The 17,653-nt window shown below is 37.5% G+C and overlaps 1 protein-coding gene across 2 annotated transcripts in view; it reads right to left on the bottom strand.

Annotated features, from left to right (window-relative positions):
- asb2a.1 (ankyrin repeat and SOCS box containing 2a, tandem duplicate 1) overlaps positions 1-17,653 on the bottom strand; it is a 138,617-nt gene that overhangs the window by 9,904 nt on the left and 111,060 nt on the right. For both annotated transcript variants that reach the window (XM_072568285.1, XM_072568287.1), the window contains exons 5-8: positions 12,250-12,405; positions 11,340-11,585; positions 9,173-9,344; positions 4,843-5,398 (exon numbers count right to left, since the gene is read on the bottom strand). In XM_072568285.1, the coding sequence (XP_072424386.1) occupies positions 4,843-5,398; positions 9,173-9,344; positions 11,340-11,585; positions 12,250-12,405 (1,130 nt within the window). The remainder of the gene's footprint in view (positions 1-4,842; positions 5,399-9,172; positions 9,345-11,339; positions 11,586-12,249; positions 12,406-17,653) is intronic.

The following is a 17,653-nucleotide window of genomic DNA, read 5'->3' as shown; positions in this document are numbered from 1 at the left end:
TGAATACTTATTGTTGAGTCGTCACTGTTGCATTGTGGGGAATGCAGCAGGGAATCATGCATGTGGCAAACTCTCACAAGTTGCAATGTGATAGCAACTCGGTAATCTGTTTTTGTGATGGTGTTTGGGGGTGGGTGGGGGGGTTGAATATTGGCCAGGAAACCAGATAACTCTCCTGCTCCATCTGCAAAATACTGCTGTAGGATTCTTGAATCCATCAAAACCAACTGATGGGGCACCAGTATAACATCACATTTAAAAAGAAGGCACTCCCTACAATGCAGAACACCTAAAGTTATGCACTGGAATTTTAGTTTTTTGATTTGTGCTCAAGTGGAATTCAAGCCTAAAATCAATGGGTGCAGGACCAAAAGTGTTAACCATTGAATGACTACTGAAGCATTTACTCATTCTACTATCTTATCAAGGCCCAGGTCATTATCCAATACTTTGTGAGGTCTTGTACATGCCTATATAACATTCTTACTTGGTCAGCTATCACTATCCAATATCCAGTGTGGACCCATAGTATTATCAATTCTCCATGCAGTTTTATAATGACTATTCAATATTCCTTGAAACTATGGGTAAAATCTTCAAAATAGAGTTGTAGAAACAATACCACAATGGAGCAAAAATAGAAAAACTCAGCAGGTCTGAAGAATGGACACTGGACCTGAAACATTAACTCTGCTTTCTCTCCACAGATGCTACCAGACCTGCTGTATTTTGACAGCAATTTTTGTTTTTGCTTCTAACTTGCAGCATCTGCAGTTCTTTGCATTTTTTGTTTAATACCAGAACGGATATAAGGTCCCCCTAGTGCTTTTCAGCTATTTTTAAATAAAAGTGTCCTACTTGAAAATTTATCACCGGAATAGAGACAAGCTGAACACCCAAATATTGGCACCAAGAGCTTCTAGAAGGCAGGAACTGCCTCCCTGGCCTTAGTCACCTGACCTTCCCAGTCACAAGATGAATTTTTCTCTGGCCCTGTGGCAAACCAGACAGCTGTGTACTGATGTAAAGCTTTGAAAAATCATATTCCTGAGCACCCTAAATGCTCCTAAATAAAGTTAATGGGTTGTTGTTTGGCAGTGAGTGAGTTCCCTGTCCTGCCCACTTCCCAGAGAGCACTTTAAAAATGTGAAACTGTCTTTGAAACATGATCCTGAAATGACCTCCAAAACAATGAATTTCAAATAGGGTCCATACCTAACAACACTTTAACAAACTACTTAACTATCCAATATTTTGTGAGATTGTACTTCAGTATTCTAGACTTTGTTGTTCAATTCTAAGGTTAAATTTACGATGAGGACCAATGTCACTGTCCAATAACCTTTGAGGCCTATTGGAAATATCCAATATTTCCTGAAACAGCAAAACTGCAGATGCTTGAATCCAAAGCAGACAGGCAGGAGGCTGGAAGAATACAGCAAGCCAGACAGCATCAAGAGGTGCAGAAGTTGACGTTTCAGGTGTAACCCTTCTTCAGGACCCTTCAATATCTCATGAGACCATATACATTTGTCAGATGTTCTGAAATCTCTTATATCATGGTTCAATATCCTGTAACAAAATTTGTTACGGTCCAATATTCTGTCGTGCTATACATTACTGATCTGACAAGTTCAGAGTTCTGTAAGATCTTATAGTTATTTGGAACCCTTTAATCAACATATAATTCTAGACAAAATGGCACCTTTCTACAAAACATTAACAATTTACCAACAAAATTTACTGTTGGAAGGATATGTTTCACTGGTCACTACAGCATGCATTAGGATCTTACCAATCAAGCTCACATTCTGATAGTTTCCATGGAAATTTCATTTATCATGCCAAAAACATTAAGAAAGAATATTATCTCAACAGTATTGAAGGAATGATATAATTCCATCAGAACAGAGCATGGTTTGGAAGGAAACTTTCAGATGTTGATGTTCCCATCCATCTCTTGTCCTTCTAGGTGGTAGACGTTCTGGGTTTGGAATTTACTTTCCAAAGGGCCTTGGTGAGTTGTTGCAATGTACTATCCTGTAGTACACACTGCTGTCCCATTGGTAGAGGAAGTGAATGTTGAAGGTGGTGGATGTGATCCCAATCAAGCAAGAAGCTTTGTCTCAGAGGATTTTAAGTTTCTTGACTGTTGTTGAAGTATTATACAACCAAACAAATGAAGAGTATTCCACTTCAATTTTGTCTTATACATGCTGGACTTTGGGAAGTGCCTGGAAGTGAGTTTCTGGCCAGAATTCCTACCTCTCAAAGTGGACCAAGCAGGCTAAAAAAAGGAAAAGTGAAGAAGGCACAGAAAAAGAGAAAGATTTTATGGAGGTTTTGGCAAAGAGGGAAGAAAATGAAAAAGTGGAAGGAATCTACGCTGGGAATTTTCCACATCAGATGCAGAGTGGCTGAATGAATGGTCGCAGCAAGACCTCAAAGGAAGGGAAATGTGAGTAGGTCAGTGTTAGAGGAACAAAGGGTGTACAGAGTTGTGAACAACTGAGTGAATCAGATCAGGAAACACTAAACAGTAATCTGAAAGTAAGAATTGAGAGTTTTGAAGTCAGGTTTAGAATGCACAAGAGCTTGTTGCTTTGAAGCAGCAAAGAGAATGAAAGGCTAGAGGTTTATAGTTTAGGGGTGCATGTATTGCTATTTTAAAATGTTTTCAATCACTGTATTTGTATAGTTCACAGAATGATGGCCCTAGATTTTTCCTGTAGGAACAATCAATCACTTATTGTGTTAAAAATGATATTCTGCAGTTACAGACATAGATCCAGCAGAGGGAGCGGAGATCTACGGTCACTTAATTGGTAATCTTTTGGCTGATACTAGACAAACAGATCTGGCAGTGGCTGCTCAGCAAAGAAACTGTGCTCAAGATTTATTTGGAATCCCACTTCGAAAATAACTTCTTTTTTTGGTAGACAACTTATCATTTTATATATGAGGTTTCAGAGGAGGAAGTAATAATTCAAGAATTGACTGCATATCACTCAGCCAATATTCAAGTTTCTGTTGATTTAATTCCAACATATTTTATTTTTCTGATGAGCACTTAACTTTAATTGATGTTTGTGAATGTGTGTGGACATTGCTTGTTCCTAAGGCATAAACATAACAATGTTCATTTGAAATCTGGCTGGTTGTGAAAGTAGATGGATCAGACAGATGCCTGCAACGTCAACACTTCAGTTCAAATCCAAAGTGTTGCACTGATCAAAAATATATGGGTGGTATTAGTTTAAAATTCAATACTCTACTTAGATATTTTAACTTGTCAGAACACTTGGTTTCTTCTATATACTTTCTCAAGGTATAGTGTTAAGGTCTCCCTGGTGACAGTCTTCAAATAGCCCTGATACACAGTTCTCAAGTACATACAGAGCTCAGGATTGGTTCAGACTGTACATGATTCACTGTCTTATTTTAAGTTTTACAAACTGGTTATTCAGACTATAAGTTGTCCCAGTAAAAGTGTAAAAAGCAAGATTTTATCTTAAAAAATGGGTCAATTGGATATCAGATCATAAGAACAAAGCAAATCTAAGCTTTGAGTTAAAGAATTCAGTCTAATGTTTCCAAAATTAACAGTCTGGGAATTCTCTCTGCTTAGTCTGTAACCTTAAAGGATGTCAAAAGACAAACATATGGAATTAAGAATAGTGCATAACTGGAAATATGAGAATATGCTGTACATCACCAATGAAGAGAGAACAGAGTTAACATTTCAGGTTGATGACCTTTCAACTGAACACTGACAAAAGTTTATCAAATGAAAAGTTAGCTCTATTTCTGTCTGTGCAGCTGCTTTCAGGTCTGCTGAGTATTCCAAGGATTTTCTATTTTTGTTACCAGCTATTTAGATGTAAAATCTACATATAATAGTTTTATTTCTTTCTGGGAGTTATAGGTGCTATAAACTTTCAGGCAGGGAGAATATAGACAGGGCAGAAAGCCCACTTCTGAAGAAGGGAAGGTGGAATTTGGTTCAAGATCTGGGTCTTCTCCCACCTTTCCATTCCAGAAAGTTGTGCTCAAATTCCAGGTGTAGATGGGTGAATCAAAAATATTACATATAGCTCCTGTACATCATTTCTAGAGGAGTTCCCAACCTACCTTGGAATTCTACCAACTTCACGCTGTTAGGTTCTTTTGTTAGCTGAGAGCTGCCATTAGTTCCACTGAGGGCTTTAACAAGACTACAGGTCTGACCAGGCCATAGGCAATTTAACCTTGGTCAAAGTTACAAATCACACAACACTAGGTTATAGTCCAATAGGTTTAATTGGAAGCACGAGCTTTCGGAGCGCCGCTCACCTGATGAAGGAGAGGCACTCCGAAAGCTAGTACTTCCGATTAAACCTGTTGGACTATAACCTGGTGTTGTGTGATTTGTAATTTTGTATACCCCAGTCCAGACATCTCCAATTCATGACTACTATCGAAACCTTGGTCAAGGACTGATCACCTTCAAAAGGAAAAATTCCATGAAGAACATTTTAAAACTACCTCACGTCCTTCTCTTTTGACCTTCCTATGTCACCATTTCCCCCATGGAACAATGTTGCAACATTCCAGTTTCACACCCGCTATTGATGTAAATGCTTCAGAAGCAACCCTCTAATAGCATTTCATGCAGACTGGCAATAAATGGTTTTTCTCAAACTACTAATTATTGCTCGTCATTCCATGCTACAGGATAACATTCATATGTGCATTTGTCTTGAAGACTCGCTAATTACATTGTAAATATAATACTTTCCTGAAAAGTTAGATGATAATTCATCATAATTTAAATGATAATGGTGAGTTATTTTCAGAACTTACTTGTACAGGTCTGGGCTTTTTACGTTCCATTTGTATATCGTCTCTTCTCTGCTCTTGCTCTGGATGTTGATGACTTCCATACACACATTTAAAACATGACTCTCCATCACCACCAAAATCCATAATTAACTTCAACAAACTGAGGTACTTCATAGAAAACATGATTGTTGCTGGGAAGGAAGTCGGATGAGTTGGAATATAAGCATTGATGTTGGCTCCATATTTTATGAGCAGCTTTATGTTTTTGATGGAGCCATGTCGGATAGAGATTAGAAGGGGGTTTATCAGATCGACATTAGGATTTGCTCCAGCCTTGAGCAACATTTCTGTGGTTTCTACATTATTATTGTAAACAGCAAAGTATAAAACTGAAGTACGTTTATCTTCAAACAGCCGGGATCTTTCTGGTGACAAGAGGGCATTGATAGGGTAGCCAGCTTCAATCAGTTCTTCAACAATATCATTTCGATTGTGTTGAGCAGCAAGATGAAGGGGACTAATTCCACTGCGCCTCACCCGGACTTTGCTGGTAACGGGAATCAACATCTGAACTATCCTGAACAAATACAAACCGCATTTGCATTACAGTTCAGCATCAACAATAGTCTGCAATGGATAAATCAGTTACTTTGAAAAGAATTAGTTACAATAGGCATGAGTGTCGATACATAACTTGGGGTGATGAATTTGCCTTTGCATTCACAGGTTTAGGAGCATCAGTCACTCTGAGAAGTGATGTAAACATTACTGTTGTGCAGGTTGACTCATACTGTATGAAAGCTGCTCACTCAATAGAGAAAAGTGAGTTTGTTAAACATGAATTGGATTTTGTGTACTTTGCTCTATAGTGAATTGAACAAACATCCGCTATTATCACACTTATGATCAGACCTTTCATAAATTAGAGTTGATCTTTCTCCATATCTTCTCTGTAGCTGTGACACTATATTTTGCATTCTGTTCTGTTACTCTGAAGTACTTATGTAAGGTCTGATTGGTCTGGTTAGCACTCAAAACAATACTTTTCACTGTATCTCAGCATATGTGACAATAACAAATCAAATCAATTAAATGAATCATTAAGCTTTTTTTTACAGTAAATTAGTATAAAGTATAAGTTATGGTAAGAATCAGAATTTAATGAGCACAATATATTTTTATGTGAAACAAAATAAAGTCACATACTATGATTCCCTGCATCAGTAGATTATTTTACTTGCCCGAAATAAGATGGCTCCCACTGATTCAGCATCATCTTTCTGAACTGGCCTAAAGCTCTCATTTTATTGTCTAGTGGACCTCACAGACGTCTGATTTCAGATGACACCTGTCAGTGCTCATCATTCTCTTTACAACTGTCTTGAACAGACAAATGTGGATCAAAGGACTTTAGAATATAATAGTTTTGAAGTGCTCTTCCATTGCTTGGGCAAACTAGATTTTTGTTTGTTGTTTAGACTACAGGAAAAAAATGACATTTATTTTGCATATTATTTATTCTTCTTAAAAATATCTCTACATTAGAAAACAATCTTATTTGCAAATCGCCATGAAGTTCTGTAGCTGTACAGTTTTAATGTATTTGTCCATAATTTATATTTCATCATCTTTCATGGATTTGTCTTTGGTCTAATTAAATTCTAATGTTTTGAGCCGAAACAACTAAAATTAACTTCAATTTTGCTGTCAGAAAGGAATGGCCAAGCAAAGTTCATGATACTCATTGGAACTTAGAAGAATGAGAGGCGACTTTATTGAAATGTACAAGAATCGTAGGGGGCTTGACAGGGAAGTTGTTGCCCTTGCAGAAGGGTCTGGGACCAGAAGGCATAATCTCAGTATAAGGGAGCACATATTTAAGATGCAGATAAAGAAGAATTTCTTCTCTTAGAGAACTGTGAATCTGTGGAATTCTTCATCCCAGAGCATTGTTAAGGTTGGGTCATTAAGTATACTCAAGGCTGAGTTTGGCAGATTTTTAAAGAGTAAGGGAATCAAGAGTTATTGTTAAAGGCAGGAAGATGGAGTTGAGGACATCAAATCAGTCATGATCTCATTGAATAGCAAAGCAGACTCAATGGGCTGAATGGCCTACCTCTCCTCTGACATCTTATGATCTGGAGTTAAATTCTGTGTGGGTTCTGCTGCATTTTTATTCTATCAGGTTCTTGACCGCCAATTGTCTGATCGACAGGCTGGAGATCTACTCATAGAATCACACAATTGTTACAGTGCAAAAGGAGGCCATTCAACCCACTGTGACTGTATCAACCCTTCAAACAAGCATCATTACCTAGTGTCAATCCCCTACTTTTCCCCCATACCTTTTCACACTATCTCTATCCAAAGCATCATCCAATGGCCTCCTGAATGCTGAGTGACAAAGCCTGAAAAATGTACGGTTGCAGCTGAAGAAATCATGTGGGTGTAATGAAATCCCATCTAATTGTAGTCATTGGCATTCTGATTGAAGAGAGTTTGGGGAAACAGGATATATAATGTAGTGGGGAAGATCTGATTATGTTCAGACTAGTCCCATAGTAATCAGGATGGTCAGAATGGTGGTTAAGGGAACCAAAACTGCCCATGAATGGACAAAACAGATAGAACTCGAGGGTGGGTTTACTGTGTATCACATTGGGCCGAAGGAAAATACTTATGTTTCTCTAAGCCCACAAACAGTGCTGTAAAGATGCTTAGCTCATGGGTTCCACTGTCCTTCTCTCACCTCCTTTCAGCTGCCCTGTTTCTCATAGCCTGGGAAGCTCGGCCACCATTTGTAAAAAAAATGGATTGACTTGAAATGATGGCAACAACCTTAGTATAATATTGAAATGACCAAGGTAATTCTTGCAAGCTAATTAGCTGCCTTCTCCTTGTTTCTCCTGTTAATATGGTTGGATTTGACATGTGTTTAATTCCTGTTCCAGAGCTTTAATTTCTGATTAATGGACAGCCCACCATTTTTTCAGCAATGGAACTCTTCTCTATGAGACCAGGACCAAAAGTCTTGTGAATGTGCAGCAAGCTTATCAGCATTTATTTCCAAAATCCAGCATTTTCCATTATTTTTCTTTTTAAACCTATAGTTCTCTTCTAATGAATCAATTAAGGAAGATGGTTTCTGAGGCTCATGCGCTACGCTTAGAACAAACATAGTGACAGGAAGTGGGGAAAGGTGAATCGACATAAATTGTACCGGAAGTTTGCAGACTGAAAAAAACATGTCGTTGTTATGTACATATTGGCCTAGAATTTGAATAATCAATTCCTTCAAAATTTCATTGAAATTATACATAAGTAATATATACAATTCAAGGGTCAAAACATTGACTGGAAGATAGGTTTCTCTGCTCACATGTCTCTCAAAGATCTGATAATGATGCAACTTGTTTATTTGAGATGTGCTTCTTGTTTAGTTGGAAAAGCTGCATTGGACAGATTTTATTCGTTGGCACAAATTCAAACATATTATTTTATTTAATTAGAAAGCATGGAGAAACAGTACTTTCATTATCAGTGATTCTAAGCAATTGGAGTAGAGGTAGCACTTCCTTTTGATTTCTTTTAGTCTATGGCTTGAGACCAATGCCTCCAATATAAATACCAGGCTCTACAAGCCATGAAATCCAGTAACTTACTTCCTAATTCCTTTTCATTCATTCTCATTTCTAGCTTGGCTTGTTATCGTTAGAGAAAGAAATTAGGTGAGGACTAACACCAGGAAGGTTTCATGGTAGCATACAAGCTATCTGTAATTTATATAGCTAAAGAGCAGCCAATAGTATATAATGTACACAGCAGCATGTGTAAGTGTTTAATGCTGGTTATCACCTAGCAGTCTTTAGGAAATGATAATGCGTTATTAAGAGTGGTCATCATTTGAATCAGTAAATCTGTACTCCACTGCAGATTATTCTGGAAAATTAACTGTCATACACATTTCTAACCCTGATTTATGAATCCTATTATCAATGTATAAAATTTTTATGGAAGTTTAGCTGGAAGCATTAAGTAGTCATAATGATGTAATATAATACTTTGCAGAATTCTATAAATGCCTCTCTTTTACAAGTCAGTAATGGGCAAATGCTGCATTTTGATGTACTTAAGTGGATGACTCAAATTTTTAGTTACCATCAGTGAATATATTCAGACATCTGTGCAGTCTCCAAATCAGATCCACATTAAGGAACTCAATAAGGGAGCTCTCAGCTGTGATTTTCTTTGAATAACAAGGTTCAAAATAAAGCTCAGAGGACTGAACCCTAGCCCATTGAAATTTATACAATATTTTAAACTCCGTGTTGTTTCGTGCCTTACAACTTACGCCATATTGCCCCTTGCAGCAGCAATGTGAAGGGGCAGCCAACCATCCTTACTTCCTTTGTTTGCATCAGCATTTTGTGAAAGAAGAAAGGCGACAATTTCTTCATGCTCATTCTTGCTGGCTTCATACAATGCCGAGGCATTATCACTGGCTTGTGTATTGATATTTGCACCTAAGGATTGTAATGGACAGCAAACTGTAATATACAGCTATTATCAGAAAGATAAGAGCAATTTTACTCAACTGGTAGAATATTTTGTCAAGTAGTTAGCTAATCTCATAGGCACTTGGAAAACATAAATGCTTAAAATGTTTAATTTAGTTTACAATTTTTATTTTGTTCTTCTGAAGTTCAGGACAATATTAAGCAAAGGCTTTTTCAAAATACTCACTTTCTAGAACTATAAACACTCACTCCTTTTAGAGTGGTTACTTCTTTAACAAGGTGATTCTGAGTTATAAGTAATAAATTAAAATTAAATTGCTGAAGTCTTTGGGACCATAATGCTGCTGTGAGGTTATATAATGTATATCATGGCATTGCAGGCCTACTCCACCTTGTACACCAAAATTAAATGCACAGTGACTGTGGCATAAATTTCTTTGCATGCCAACGTGACAATAAAATTAGCACATTGCATCTGCACGGAAAACAATTCCATGAAAGTCAGTGTATTAAAAGAAAGGAAGCAGCCATTGTTGGCTGTTTGCATAACTTGGAGCAGCACAAGCAGGGTGTGAAAATCCATAAAGTCAGTCGTCTCAAAGATTCACTCCAAAGCTGGGACACAAAAATGCAGAGATCATTTCCTTTAAACATCACTGACATTGCTGGCAAATAATTCCAATGAATCACAGGAGGGAGGCAAATTTCAGGTGCAGCCTTCAAAAGGGTTCAACCATGAGCAAGTGACCACATTGATGTTTTCAACTGGAGGAACAGGTTCCATATAAGGTGTGAGAAGAAGAACATAAAATGTCATGAGTTTGATCCTCAAACACTCAGACAGGGGGCAGCACAGGCGACACATAATGCTGGATACCCACTGGAGGAAACCTTAGGGATTGCAATGTTAGGTGAGGAGATCTTATAGGGAAAAGGTCAATGACCAAGCTGTTATAAAACCTGTGTTAAACACATATATGCAGCCAGTCTGCATAGAGGCTCTCAGGTAGCTTTTAAAACCATTTCTGCCGATGTTCTTCAGCAGCTGACTGAAGAGGACCAATTTTACATTTTGCTTTTCAGTAGTCTGGCTGCATAGTTTTGCAATACTTTTAATTTGATCTTGTGCAGAGCTAGGACTGCCCTAAACACGGAGGACAACAGCACAACAATCAAGCTAGAATTTCACTGTTTCACCCATTCAAGCCCTCAGTGAGGAAACAACAGGAAAAGAGACTGGGCGTAACCAGTTTAGGCAAGGTGGTTTTGATGGTGCAGTCAGAAAATGGTAACACGGTTGAAGAGTGTCTGCCTGCAGATTATCTTGCTGGTTGTGGAGTGGAAGCAGTAAAGTCAAGCCAATTTGATTATATAACAGGCCAAGTGGATATGTCAGTGTCTTATATACTTTTGTGGTAGTCCCTCAGAACAAGGATGATGTGTGCTCTTAGCAAGAACACGTGTTGTCTCATAAGATAAGTAGGCTGTTGACCTTACAGTTCTGGGGAAACTAGCTTCTCTTACAGCCTATCACAAGCAGATCAGAAGGAATTACAGATCGTTAACTAAGCTTTTTGGCCACATTATGACACACCTTCCAAGGCCGTCAAGTCCTGAGGTGGGACTTGAACCCAGAACATCTGGTCCAAAGAATGTAGACAAGACCTCTTATATGGGTAGGGTAGGGTTGTTGAACAGCTCTTCCTGGCAGGCAATTGGGCTTTCATCCTCTACCAAAGGCTGGCAGATGACTGGAATCTGCTTCCAATTCCCTGTCAGGCAGTGTATTCCAGATCATAACAAATCATTTCAGAAGGACATTGTCATCATGCATTTGGTTCTTTTGCAAATGATCTTAAATCCATGCCCAATTGGTAACCACACTGAAAAATGATTCTCCTAATATACTTTGTCAAAAACCCTCATAATTCATTACCTTTCACACAACAATTTAATGGGCAACTTCTTAGTAACTTCCCATCAAGACACAATCCTACTTACCATGCTTTGTGAGAAAACGCAAAGATTCCAGTTGTCCACTTTGTGCTGCAACAAATAATGGAGTGATTCCATAAATATTTGTTGCTTCAATCTTGGCACCAGCCATGAGCAGAGCTTCGATGATGTCTAGATCATTTCGTATGGCAGCCTCATGAAGAGCAGTCCACCCACGGTTGCAGCGGTGATTCACATCAGCATTATATTGTATCAGAAGTTTAACAGTTTCCACATTTTTATGTTCACAGGCTGTTAACAGAAATAACTTGAAATTTAAAGCAAATGTTTATGATGTTAGGATTATTTTATTTAGTGCTACAGAATCAGATTCTATGGTTGTGTAACAATTCTGCTAATCTGCTCCAGTTGTACATGTTGTACAATTATACACTGCAAGATGAATTTAGGATAGGAAACTGCGAGAAGGGAATACATTCTTTTGTTACACGTATATTTCCAGAACAATACATATAACTATTAAGCTTTTACCAACCTAACAGGTGTGATTTTAAAAAAAAATCATTGGCTGGAACAGCATTTTTTGATCCTCTCTAATTGCCCTTGATCTAACTAAGTAATTTGTTATTTGAGAGGGAAGTTAAGAATCAATCATATTCCTGTGGATCTGGAGTCACATGTAGGCCAAACAGGTAAGAATGCTAGATTTTGTTCCCTAAAATGACATTAATTAATCAATGGCTATTCATAACAATCAACAACAGTTATACCACCATCATGAAACTAGATGTTCATTCCAGATTTTTATTGATTTCAAAGTTCACTATCTGCTGCAGTGGGACTAAACAAGGACTTCATCTGTGACTCTGGGCTATTAGTCCAATGACATTACATTACAACACCACCTTCCCAAATTCATATGCAGAAATGTACTCAATTTTATGTTTTATGTTACCTTTGTAGAGCGCAGTTTCTTTTGCCTTACTAGAGATGTCGCATTCTGCTCCTGCTTCTAGCAAACATTTCATGCATTCCAAGTTCCCCCTGCATGTTGCTAAGAATAAAGGAGTTTCTTCTGCCAGTGTGCGACAGTCTACAGTTCCAGGATAAGCTATTAGAAAATAAAGAAACATGTCAACTCAAATCTCATAAACAGCTATAATTTTCTTTTTGGTTTCCTGTGTGGTTGAATGTTGACTCCTATCATTTCAGATGTTACTTCTGTTCCATATTTTCATACTTATTTCTTTCACTGTTATGCCATTTAATTTGTTATTCCCTTCTATTTTTACAATCATGCCTGACTCATTTCACTGCCTTTACAATTACTTGTTCAGACCAATTGATCATTGATTGAGATGACAATTTTTATCAAGTATAACTCTTTGTAGCTTCATTGTATGTTGCAAACTCTGTTTTGGTTGTCAACTTCATTCACTGCTAGCTTTCAGTTTGTTACTATCTAGTGAAAATTGGTGAGGTAGCTCCCCTTGATTTCACTCCCTTAGTTTTTTTAAACCAAAGGTTTGAATTCATTTTAGCATGAGGCTTTACCTCCAACCAACTAAAATATAGTTAACTGGTTTAATGTAGCCAATCAGAAGTCACTAGGTTGTCTTGGATCAAAGAAATAAAATATTTATTACCTGCTAAGGGCATACACTATAAAGGAAAATAATAGAATATAGAGTTAGAGTCCTTTGGTTGTCTGTGAGACATTCAGTTTAATCCTGAAGTTGAGGTTGGTTAGCTGATTTCTTGGCTGCAGTTGGCAGTAACAAATGTCACAGCTGTTGTAAAGTTCTTGAAGTCCTGATGCTGCTTCTCTTGTCATCAATTTCATGAGAACCAGGCAGTTTCTTTTTGAAAGAACGAAAAGTTGAAACAACAGCTTTCTTATCGGTAATCTCTGAAAGGTTCTTGAGAATCTTCCTTGAAATATTGGTTCTAGTGTTTACATTCAAGAGGCTATTTTTGATGGGTCTGTGAGTGATATGGGGTCAATGTCCAGTGTAGTCGGTTCTGCTGTAACGTGTGTTTCCTCAATGTGAATTGGCTTTAATGCCATTAAAGGATTTAGACTGTTATTTGTAGAAGGCAAACTTTCCTTACCTGTATTGGCTATAATGCGATTTCTGCCCCATTAGTTTAAATGGTGTGGCTATTACACAATTTTCTTATAACGCAGGATCACACGAGAATGGAAGTATTGCATTATATCCGACCGGTTGTACTTTGGATTTATTGATGTTTTCCTGAGACTGTGGTAGGTTTGAATGGTTGGCTGGATTGGACAAGACCTCTATTTTGACTCATTCCCCCAACAAGAACAATTTTGGCAATTCTGTATTTTTAAGCGTTGTCTCAGTCAAATTTGCAGTTCAAACGTTGGCACTCTTAAAAATCCTACCTACAAAAATAAAGGGTATAACCTCATGACAATTTGTATATATTGTTTTACCCTATCCTTATCCTGAATTTTTGTTTTGTAACAAAAGGCTTCCCCATCCTGATAACTTCTAATGGGTGAAACATTAAACTTTTGAAACAAGAACTGCCCTTTCAGCCTGTCCTATCACTCAATTAAACTACAACTGCTCTATTTTACCTTCACAAAATATATTCTACCAAATAAATACCCATGCATTCCAACATTCATTATTATTATATGTTTTAAAGTTTTGATGGGAGTAAGGCAAGTTTTAATGGTGTGAAACAGCTACCTGGACTGGAAGGTTTGAGTTATATAGCGAAGTTAGATAGGCTGGGATTTTTTCCCTGCAGTGTAAGAGATGGGTGACCTTATAGAAGTGTATTAAATCATGAGAGGCATGGATAATGTAGATGAGAACAACTTTTTCCCATAGTAGGGGTGTCTCAAACTAGACGGCGTAGGTTTACAATGAGAGGGGAGAGATACAAAAGGATCCAGACGGGCCCTTTCTTCACACACAAGTGGTGAGTGTCGGGAATGTGCTGCCAGAGGAACTGTTGCATGTAGGTACAGTTACAATGTTTAAAAGATATTTTGATAAATCTGAATAAGAAATGTTTAGAGGGATATGGGCCAAACGCAGGCAAGTAGGACAAGCTTAGTTTTGGATTATAGTCAGCATGAACTGGTTGGACTGAATGGTGTGTTTCTACTGCTACTCTATGACTCTATTCCGGATTTCCAGAATGTGGGTCTTTTCATTTTCCATTTATAATGTTATTCCTTTATGTTTCCATGGTTTGTTTACATAAGAGGACAACTATTTTGTTCTTTTATAGTTCAGATAGTTTTTGAAGTTAGAGTCAACATCTGCTCACATTTTTTTGTTTGATAACAACATCTTGATGGGAATAGTTTCTGACATTCCTAGGGGACGTTGCAGGAGGGAGGTTATGCAGCATATTTTCCTTGCCAATATTGAGGCTCTGACAAATCCATCAGTTACAGATATTATTTATTTGTAGCCTTATTTAAATGCATTTTACAGCCTGCTTAGAAAGCTAGGAATAATTATTAGTAACATCCTGGGAAGCATAATGTTAAATGTAAATGTATCATTCCATTGAAATAGCCCAGCAAACCAAACTTCACAATGTTTGTATCTATTTTTCCAGTATTCCATCATCTAATTTCTTTCTTACTCTAACAGACCTCATCTCATCTTCAACGTTGTCAAAGGTCCACCGAAAATACTTTACCATTATTACTTTAAAAACAAAATTGTGTATACTATATAAAATATGCAAATAGTTACAACCAAAAACAGATCATTCCACAACACAATAGTATCAGTCTGCCGCTCTTACATGAAACACTAAAATACCTCTTAGCTGCAACAAATTAGAAGACACTAAGTGTTTACATTTGACATTGATACTGAATATCTATAATCTATGTCTCTTTCATTTTCTTTAATGCCTGTCTATACCAAATGTGATGACACTATTTTGTATTCAGGCCAGTGAGTTATTTTCTACTTTCAGCAATCACTAACATTCTGCAGAAATATTTTTTCAAATGCACTGCAAGGAAACATTCTGTTCAAATACATTTGAGTGTTATAAACTAAATGTAAGTATTTTTGAACAGAGTCCAAATCTAAATGATTAGTGACTGCTATAATTCAGTTAACTACAATCCATAAAAACCAAAGCTCACTGATTGGGACAACATTATACTTACACTCATTAACTTTTAATTAATATATCCACCATCTGTTCTCTTGTTCCTTTAGATCTTAGCCATCCTTTTAGATTATATTACATGATAAGATTCCCTTTTCATTCTTTTAAGTCAAATTATATACATGTATTATATCAAATGGAACAAAATATACTAAATGACAACATATGTTCCATTTTTACACATTAAGACTCTCAAGTGGCCTTTTTTTTCAGTATGTCTAACAGTTTCTTAGAGCTTGCTCCTTTATTTGTAAAGCAATCAGATAGTTGACTGTTGCTATCCACCTATTTCAATTTGGAAATGTCTCACTTTCCCAGCTTCTGTTTTAGGATTGTAATATTAATCCGCAGTCTTTTTCTATTTACACATATTGTGAGTGCATGCTATCCAGTACAGACTCCTTCATGGGTATTGCTGCTGAATGCCTTCTAAGTAGTTTTTTCAATATTTTTGCTATGAAAACCACCTTACCTACCACCTCACTAAGAGTAAGAGTTTCTGCCACTAAGGTACTTTATATTAGTCTTTTGATCATTGGGCAACATTTATCACCCTATCCCACAAGTTATAAACTCTCTGACACTTGAAAACCCATCATGGAGATTTATATAAGAAGCACCATTAAAACTACATGTTCCAGACATCTCCCAATGATGGAAATTTCAAACCACAATGTTCCATTTTAAATTTTTTTATTTGCCCAAATAACATCTTCCACTTTGTGCTTTTACATAGTTATACTGAAGTCTCATATTTTTCTAAGATAACATCCGACTTTTTTGTTTGGGTGCTGAGACAATTCAGCTGTCCAATTAGACTTTGCAATGCCTCCATTTCAGTTTTGGAAACTGCACCACCTTTTTATGAGGCTCTACTTTGACTAATAACAATGGGGCTAAAATTTTCCAAGTAAGATTGCTGATGCAAAATGATGCTTCATCCATTCTGCCCGGTTTTCAATCCAATGTACTTAAAAGCCCCAAAGTCTGACTTCTAATTTTAAGCAAACTATGATAAGATCTTCAAAGTCCCAAGAATTCATGTGCATCAAAAAGATGTCTGAAAGATGCTCTTCAAGGTGCCAATAAAACATTGCATGGTGTGCTTTTAACTGAAACTGGCATAATTTTAATAAGACAGACCTTACTGAGAACTATCGAGCTTTACAGGCATAATTCAAGCAACATTTAGTTATCTTCCAAAATGACCTCACTGCATTTGGTGCTTCATGTGAAGGATGAAGGAGAATTTCCCTGTTGAGGTGCTCTCCTTGTAGAAATGTAGCTTTAATATCAATTGATCCACACCCACAAACATTTGTTGCTGATAAAGCCAAGAAAGTTTTTAAAATTGCTTTATCTTCTGTCAGTGAATCTACTTTTCTATCCCAGCTTTTCTTCAGTGTATTGTGCCACCAACCTTGCTTTAGACTGATAAATCCCATCAGGAAAACATTTTCTGTGCATATCCACCTATGTGATAGAGCTGGTTGTCCCCTTTCTCATACCTCTGTGTATACACCTCAAATTCTGTCTAGCTTTAAAATTCTCTTTGTTTGACATTTTTACTAAATTGTCTTCTAGTTTGGCTGTGGCCACTAAGATTACCAATTACATGAATTTCTGCTCATAGATTTGAGTGGGAGCAGCGGCCGAGGAAAAACGAACCCGGGAGACTACAGCTAAGGTAAGACAGTTTGTTTCAAAATTACTTACCTGTAGCGGGCAGCGGAAGTGAGGTTGGAGCGCATAGCTGGGCGGGAAGGTAAGTGATTAGTATTTGAGTGGGTGTGTTCTAGACCCCAGGTTATTGACTCAGTGTTCTTGTTTTTGGAGACAGTGTACAGTCATGGCAGCGCAGGCGGTGGAATGTTCCTCCTGCAGGATGTTTGAGGTAGGGGTGACCACCGATACTCCTGCCGACTTCGTGTGCAGGAAATGCAGTCAGATCCTGATCCTCACCGAACGAGTTAGGGAACTGGAACTGGAGCTGGATGAGCTGAGGATTATTCAAGAGGCTGAGAGGGTGATCGATAGAAGCTACAGGGACATAGTTACGCCAGAGAACAGAGGTAGCTGGGTAACAGTTAGAGGTGGGAAGGGGAAGAAACAGGCAGTGCAGGGTTCCCCTGTGGTCGTTCCCCTAAAAAATAAGTATGCAGCTTTGGAAACTGTTGGGG

The sequence above is a fragment of the Chiloscyllium punctatum genome, chromosome 4 (genome assembly GCF_047496795.1).
Source record: "Chiloscyllium punctatum isolate Juve2018m chromosome 4, sChiPun1.3, whole genome shotgun sequence".
Taxonomy (NCBI): domain Eukaryota; kingdom Metazoa; phylum Chordata; class Chondrichthyes; order Orectolobiformes; family Hemiscylliidae; genus Chiloscyllium; species Chiloscyllium punctatum.
Note: the sequence above shows the minus strand (reverse complement) of the source record. Positions and strands in the feature narration are given on the sequence as shown.